The 8060-nt window shown below is 45.2% G+C and overlaps 1 protein-coding gene across 1 annotated transcript; it reads right to left on the reverse strand.

The window, feature by feature from the left end:
• Window positions 1-7319: 7319 nt before the first annotated feature.
• Window positions 7320-8057, reverse strand: LOC123175677 (cytokinin dehydrogenase 6-like; the record flags this gene model as incomplete). Its single annotated transcript, XM_044590269.1, has 1 exon — window positions 7320-8057. A coding segment is annotated over one exon (738 nt), but the record flags the coding sequence as incomplete, so codon positions are not given.
• Window positions 8058-8060: the final 3 nt, after the last annotated feature.

Consider the following 8060-nt stretch of genomic DNA (forward strand, 5'->3'; position numbering starts at 1 on the left):
CCCCTTCTTCGGTGTGCAGCGGCAGCCGGTGCGCCCCGGCTGGTCCTGGCCTGTGGCTTCGGGGGCAAACATGGTTTCGTTTCGAGGGAGGGCTGGCTAGTGGACGGGGGCGCTTCCGTGTGCCCCGTCGCCGATCTTGGCCTTTGGCTGCTCCGTCACCTCCCCCTTTCCCCGGACCGGCATATGGTCGCGGTTCCTCTCGTGGCAAGGTGTTCGCCGGTGGCTTCGGAGTCGACTGGGGGCGTAGATCAGGTCAAAGGTGTGCTCTTTGGTGGCTGTCGCGGTGGTCTCGTGGCAGGGCGGCGGTCCTGACGGTGGGAGGCGCGTATGTCGTGGGCGGACTGCGCGTCTCGGTTACGGGCGCGCAGTCATGGCTGCTTGGGCGGCATGGCTGCGAGTGGTTGGCGGATCGCGGATGCGACGAAGGGATTAAAGCACCGGGGTTAATCACCTGTCCAGTTCGTGCACTGGCCGACGGTGGCGGCGTTCGCGGATGTCGTATTCCTTCTTGTAGGCTCCGTCGTGGTGCTCCCTCTCCTTCGTCTCGCTCCGGGTGAAAACCTGATCTTCGGATCGGACGATGGCGACATCCCGTGGTCGTACCTTTCTTGGAGGCATCGTCTTGGAGCCCTCGGTCTGGCGTGGTTCGTCACACACCCTCCCGGACGATTGCTCTTGGTGGTCTCCGTCGGCGCTAAGGGGTTCCTTTTTTTACACATCTTGTAGGTGTTTGGTTGCCATTGAGAGTGCGTTTCGTTGCCCGGCTTTCTTGTATCTCGCCTTGGGTATGTGTGGTATGCGTTTGTATCGATGCTTTGGATGTAAGTGCTTGTTGCTTTATAATATAAAGCGGAGGAAATCCTTTTTCGTAGTTTTGTTTATCATGTATGTCAAGTTGACCTTCCGGTTTGTTGATGTCCGGCACAAGTAAATATATTTTGGTTGTCCGGAATACAAATATTCCTGGTTCATGTGAGGTCAGTATGGTTTTTATTTATTTATTTTAAAAATCCCCGAGACGGCTGGAGATGTAACTATAAACAAGCCACAGGATATAGGTATAGTAATTGCAGTTCGGGAGGGTGCATGAACGTGGAGGCAAATGTATATCCGGACCAAATCAAATCTGCAGATACATCACCCCCTTGAATAATCTCCACGAGTTAGTGCACATCACTTCACAACTAGCATCTGCTCTTCAAAGAAACTCCAAGGCCATCTGAAAGGGCATGCCCTATGGTTCATGCACTCAAACAGCTATATTTATTTATTTATTTTGAAACTCAACCGGCTATATATTGGTGACTGGTATATTAATTAGTGAATATTCATATCTTTTAAACCATAACTTCATTTTCACATATTATATATGAAAATTGATTAGAAAAATGTGTAGAATTTGAATATGATGTTCTGTTTACCAGTTAATCATTTTTAAATGTTGTTTAGGGACAAATTCAAATGCTTTAAAAAATATTCACATCTTTTAAACCCTAACTCCAATTTTAACATATTATATATGAAAATTGATTAGAAAAATGTGTAGAATCAGAATATGATGTTGTTTCACATGTTAATAATTTTTAAATTATTTTTTTAGATACAACCTTAATCAGTAGTGCGCGACCCATCTTTCTTTCGTACCTGTGCCGATCTAGATTGAAAATGAACACCTCGGTAAAAAAAATTGAAGACGAAAGAAACTATCTATAACCATGCATCTCTGTCGGCGAGGGTGGGAAGAAGGATAAATGAGAAGCCTGATAAGATGCCATATTGGACCTATTGGGGACTTGAGCCATGGTTATTGTGTTAGAGGCGTGTGGTATTTTTTCTCCCATTGCAACGCACGGGGTCTTTTGCTAGTATTCCTTGATGGATACACACAAGCGGCTCAATATTGTGTGACAGCTGCGGTAGCGGACTAATCAGGCCCAATTTGGGAGGAATCGGGTGGAGGCTAGTGTTTGCGGCCAAAAGACGGGCCATTCCTTTAGTTGTCTTCACATAACCCCCCCCCAAAGAATTTCAGGTGGGTGGGGACCCTTCCTCCTCGTTAAACCAATCACAACATGCCCAGTCACAACCACTCCATAAACCCCCTGTAATATCCTGTCGTGTTTGGGGTGGAGGGGCGGCGCAACCGATTTAAGCTACATGGTGCTATCAGACGATGCGTCAGCGGTTACACCATCAATTCCAGTAAAAGGAAAGAGAGATAATGTTTAGGGAGAATAAGTGAGAACTTGCTCAAATTTGAGCATATTACTGGTTGTTTTGAGGAATAACTCCTTGAGGAATTACATGTTTGAAGGAAGGGTAAGAAGGAGTCTACTCGCAACTCCAACATGGTTCATCAAAACGTCTACGAATGTCCGGACCTGCGCGACTGGAAACTTTTCTCCATCCAACAAGGAGCATTAAATGTCCAAAAGGACCGGTCCAGACCACAAAACCTAAACCGAAACCAAACACGGGGGAGTCCAAATAGTCTGCTTAGCCAACTGTCAGTTGGACCACATGTCCTCACGGGCCTGTGATTTTTTTTCTCTAAGTCCGTCTGGCCTATACATGACCCACTACTACCTTTCGTATTTAGTGACTATGATCGGATGATCAGCTCCACTAATGCTTTTTGCCACCCCACAAGTTTATGACCAATACAACAGGGTACGAGCTTCCCTCAAACAAAGTGGGGGGAAAGAAAGCACAAGCTTAGGAAAGCAAATGATTTTCTTTACTGATTTGAGCTGCCTGGAGAAGGCTTTGTGTAGCAGATTTAGCTGGGTAACGTTGTTCTTCAGGAAGAATTCAAATAGAGGATCTACCTATCAAGTTTGTTTTTAGCATCACAGCATTTTGGTCTCTCTGACAAGCTCATGCTTGTTTCTCCAAGAAAGGGGACATAGCCTGCGTATGTGCGCTGAGTTGTAACGAGGATGCCACTATTTTGGTCCAAATGAATAGTGTTGTTTCTTTTTATTTAGTTTCCAGAAACTTGCAAAATTCATATTTAAATCATTTAAAATCCAAATCTAGTGTAACCAATTAATATATTCATACAAATTCATGGTCTATCTTGTAGTATAGTTTCCACAAATTTTAGATAAACTTTTCCGTACTTTCGGATATAAATTCAAATCCGACATGGAATGTCATCTTTGGAAATAATGAATCAATTCCCTGTTGATCCCACTCCAGACAAAAAGTGTCTAAAAATCCTTATTTGTCTCTATTGATTTAACAAAGTTTGTTTAACATTTTTTAGAATTTTTTTCATCTTTTCATTTATGCTTTATGTCTTATTTAGTTTCATTTAATTTCCGACGCTAGATTATCACGTTAATGAAATATTGGGAAAACCAACGGAGAGCCACCGAAAACCCTTTTTCCATCACCGCAAACTTCTGTTCCTCCGCGCTCCCATCTGGAGGCCTTTTCCGGTACTCTACAGGAGGGGGAATCGGCCATGGAGGGCTTCTACATCATCCTTGCTGCCTTCTGATGACGCGTGAGTATTCACCACAGATCTACGGGTCAATAGCTAGTAGCTAAATAGTGTCTTCTCTCTCTCTTTGATCTTCAATACCATATTCACCTCGATCTTCTTGGAGTTCTACCCGATGTTATATTCTTTTGCGGTGTGTTTGTTGTGATCTGATGAATTAGGGTTTATGATCAGATTATTCATTGAAAGTAATTGAGACTTTTCGGAACTTTATTGTGCATGATTGTCATAGCATTGTGTTTCTCTCTGATCTATCTATTTGGTTTGGCCAACTAGCTAGGTTGATTTATCTTCAGTGGGAGAGGTGCTTTGTGATGGGTTCAATCTTGCGATGCTCTATATCCCAGTGACAGAAGGGGACAAGACACGTATTTGTATTGTTGTCATTAAGGATAAAACGATGTGGTTTATTCATATTGATTGGGTTTACATTGTTTACATCATGTCATCTTGCTTAAGGCGTTACTCTGTTTTCATAAACTTAATACCATAAATGCATGTTGGATAGTGGTCGATTGGTGGAGTAATAGTAGTAGATACAGGCAGGAGTCGGTCTACTTGTCTCAGACATGGTGCCTATATACATGATCATTATCATGAATACGTCATAACTATGCACTTTTCTATCAATTGCCCAACAGTAATTTGTTCACCCACCATATGCTATGTATTCGAGAGAGAAGCCTCTAGTGAAAACTATGGGCCACGGGTCTACCTTTATCATATTATAAAATCCAAAATACCTTTGCTGCAAGTTTATTACTTTTATTTTACTTTGCAATTTATCCATCTACCTATACAGGGTTTGATCCTTGCGAGTAACGAGTTCAAGGGGATTGACTTGCCCACGTTGGGTGCAAGTATTTGCTTTTGTGTGTGTAGGTGTTGTTCACGAGGCTTTGCGTGATTCTCCTATTGCTTCGATAAACCTTGGTTCTCACTGAGGGAAATACTTATCTCTATTGTACTGAATCTCCCCTCCTCTCCGGGGAAAACCCCAACGCGGTTCACAAGTAGCAGGAAGAATTTCTGGCGCCGTTGCGGGGGAGACATCATCAAAACCTATCAAGTACCTATACACAAACTATCATCTACTTGCTCTACTTTTTATTTGCCTTTGCCTCTCATTTTCATTTCCCCCACTTCTCATAAAACAACAATAACAGTACAGGTATATATGTGCAATCAGAACAAAATTAGAAGGCCCGTAGCAACATATGGACATTCTACTAGTTTCCCAATAAGTATAGAGACGTCTTCTGAAATTCTATTGTATAAATTTAAAATTTCACAATGTTTACCTCCTATTTTCAAAATTCTCAAAACATTCCACCAAAAGACAATTTTTGTGTAGTCCATACACCAAAAATTCTCCAATATATTGTTAGACATATGAGGTGTCTAATGGAGAAAATGTCAGCAGTGTCTGCACTAACTATGCGGTCGTCGTGCTTGCCGCTGGCACACTTGGAAACGGGAAAATTCTCTGCCCCCGTGACATTATCATGTGGGTATCATATTTGGCGTTGAGTTGAGCGATTTTGCTCCACTTGGCCCCAAAATGTCGCCGCCATCCATCTTGTGACGTGCAGTGTGGCAGATACTGCTTGCCCTGGATGCCTTCCTTGTCGCATTATGCCAACACCGACTGGTTCTCCCTCTGTTGCTGCTCTAGTTCATCGGCGGATAGAGCCGACCGGAGAAGTATGTCCTCGCTAGTGGGTGGCGTCACCGCCGTCATCCGGGAGTTTCATTTGGCCGTGTTCATAGGATACATGAGGATGAGCTCGACCGAGTTGTCAACCTGAGGATGGCTTTGAGCACGTCAGCGTCGAATTTTAGAATGTGTGACCGAGAGACGAAAAGGTTCAGCCATTGGTGAGGCACATCCCACATGCCAACTAACCGAAGCAGAACCTCCTTCATGCGCACGTGGTCGAGGAACTGGAAGTACGTCACGTCCTTGGTGCACACGAATCCGGGAACAAAGCTTAGCCGAGCTAGCACCATCTCTAGTTTCTGGTCGACGGATGGGGCCGCTAAAAAAAGGGCCACTTGGTAGGCTTGTAAGTGCATTGGACAGAGGTGATGCAAGTTGGGTGGAATTCTGCTGCAAGTAACCCTAGTTTCCGGCCTTGAAATTGGGTTCTGTAGCCTAGGTCTAGCTTCAAATAAAGATTAGCGCTAGCAATCAGGTATGCAGAATTACATCTTGATGCCAAAATACCATAGCCATTTCACCCGCCACAGGCTACGAGGACGACGAGAGGTGATGGAGGAGCTCACCACAATAGGGAGGCGCATCTACGAGCTTCTTTGGAGCGGCTTCGACGAGCACATCGACCGCAAGCTTAAGGACCAGCGAAGGCGACCATGAAGGAGGTACGAAATATATTCGACAGAAGTTCAGCCAAGTTGGACAACCTTTTCACGAAGATCCACGACCTCAACTATGACAACAACCAAATCTACATCCACAGTGACATGAAGGCATGAGAAGATCCTACTACCAAAGGCGCGAGCAAATCTCTTCATGTTTCCCCCGCCACCATAGCTACAGAGACCACACCATGAACAATGGCGGAGCCAAAATAGGATAACGCCGCAAGCCGGGCTTATGCTACAGTGAGGTGCAGATCTAGTGTACGCTACAGTTTTGGAGGATTTCTCGGCCACGCCACAGCGGGCGGCCCGGGCTGCCTGGGGCATTGACAAGGAACACAGAGTAAAGCGGTATGCATATATACCTCCTCCGATCATAGGTGCGTGATAGCAAAATGAACAAAAAAAGGTCTACACATGTGGATTCCTTTCGCCACGAGTATACTGACCATATTGCACCTGCACCGCATGTCGAGCTTCCTCGATTGGATGGACTGAATCTTTGCCTGTGGCAGAATCATCATGAGGATTATTTTCAGATGTGGATCACACATCCTGGATAGTGGATTGTGCATGCATCTTCAGAATTGGAAGGACCTACGCCCTTGCTGAAGAGTTAGGAAATTATCAATTTGGTTTTTTCAACTGTGAGAAATTTGAGAATTCAAATTTCCAACCGTTGTGCAAGCTAGCAACAACATGTTGGTGGGAATGTCACTCCAACAGTCACATCTGCCCTCGAGTTGCGACCCTGCCTATAAATAGCCAACCCCTCCACGATGTTGGTCGGCTTTATGTGAGATTCAGACAAGTGTTTTCTTATCACCCATCCTCCTGATGAATTCGAGTGAATCTTAAGTGAGGAAATACTCAGTGCCTGATAGCCAAAGTGGTCGAGCAACCCTGAAGAATCTGTCTGAGTTCACTGAAGACTTGTTACTCTCCAAGAAAGTGATCTTACACATCGTTACATGTTGGTTCAGAGCATTCTAGAGTAATTGTGGATCGCCAAACAACAACTCTGTAGGTTTGGAGATCCACCTCGAAGATCTATCACGAGTAATTGGGCCCGGTCTAAGTGATTTTACCTAAGGGGAACAAGGTGGATACATTTGTCTTGTAAGTTTAATCTTAGCCCCTCCAACTAAACATAGAGTTGTCAAAACAACTTGAACAGGTGCAACAAATTTGAAACATTGATTTAATATACAATGTGTTTTAACATATTTCCAAATAAGCGTGGAGACGTCTTCTGAAATTCTATTGTATAAATTTAAAATTTTACAATGTTTACCTCCTATTTTCAAAATTCTGGAAACATTCTACCGAAAGACAATCTTTGTGCAGTCTATACACAAAAAATTCTCCTATATATTGTTAGTCATACTAGCGTATCTAACGGAGGAAATGTCAGTAGTGTCTGCACTAACTATGTGGTCGCGGTGCCTGCTGCTGGCACACTTGGCAAGGGGAAAATTCTCTGCCCCCGTGACATTATCGCATGGGGATCATATTTGTTCTTGAGCTGAGCGATGTTGCTCCACTTGGCCCCAAAATGTCGCCGCCATCCATCTTGTGATGTGTAGTGTGGCAGATACTGCTTGCACTCGATGCCCTCCTTGTCACAAAACGCCAGCGCCGATTGGTTCTCCCTCTGTAGGCGCTCTAGTTCATCGGGGGATAGAGCCGACCGAAGAAGTCCCACCGTGTAGAATACGTCCTCGCCAGTGGGAGGCGTCACCGCCGTCATTTGGGAGGTCCATTTTGCCATGTTCATAGGGTACATGAGGATGAGCCCGACTGGGTTGTCACCCCCGAGGATGCCTTTGAGCACGCCAGCGTCAAAGTCGAGAATGCGTGACCGGGGGACGAAAAGGTTCAGCCATGGGTGTGGCACATCCCACACGTCAGCCGATCGAAGCACAACCTCCTCCACGCGCACGCGGTCGAGGAACTGGAAGTACGTCACATCCTTGGTGAACACGAACCCGGGCACAAAGCTCAGCTGAGCTAGCACCATCTCTAGTTTCTGGTTGACAGATGGGGCGGTCGTCTCATCATAGTACATGGCGGCTTCGATGAAGTAGATCGCGCCGGAGCCAGTCTCGGATGCGAGGCCAGCAAGCCTATTGATATCGGCTTCGGAGAAGAAGGGCGTTGACTTGGGGCC

The sequence above is a fragment of the Triticum aestivum genome, unplaced genomic scaffold (assembly GCF_018294505.1).
Source record: "Triticum aestivum cultivar Chinese Spring unplaced genomic scaffold, IWGSC CS RefSeq v2.1 scaffold32886, whole genome shotgun sequence".
Classification (NCBI taxonomy): Eukaryota; Viridiplantae; Streptophyta; class Magnoliopsida; order Poales; family Poaceae; genus Triticum; species Triticum aestivum.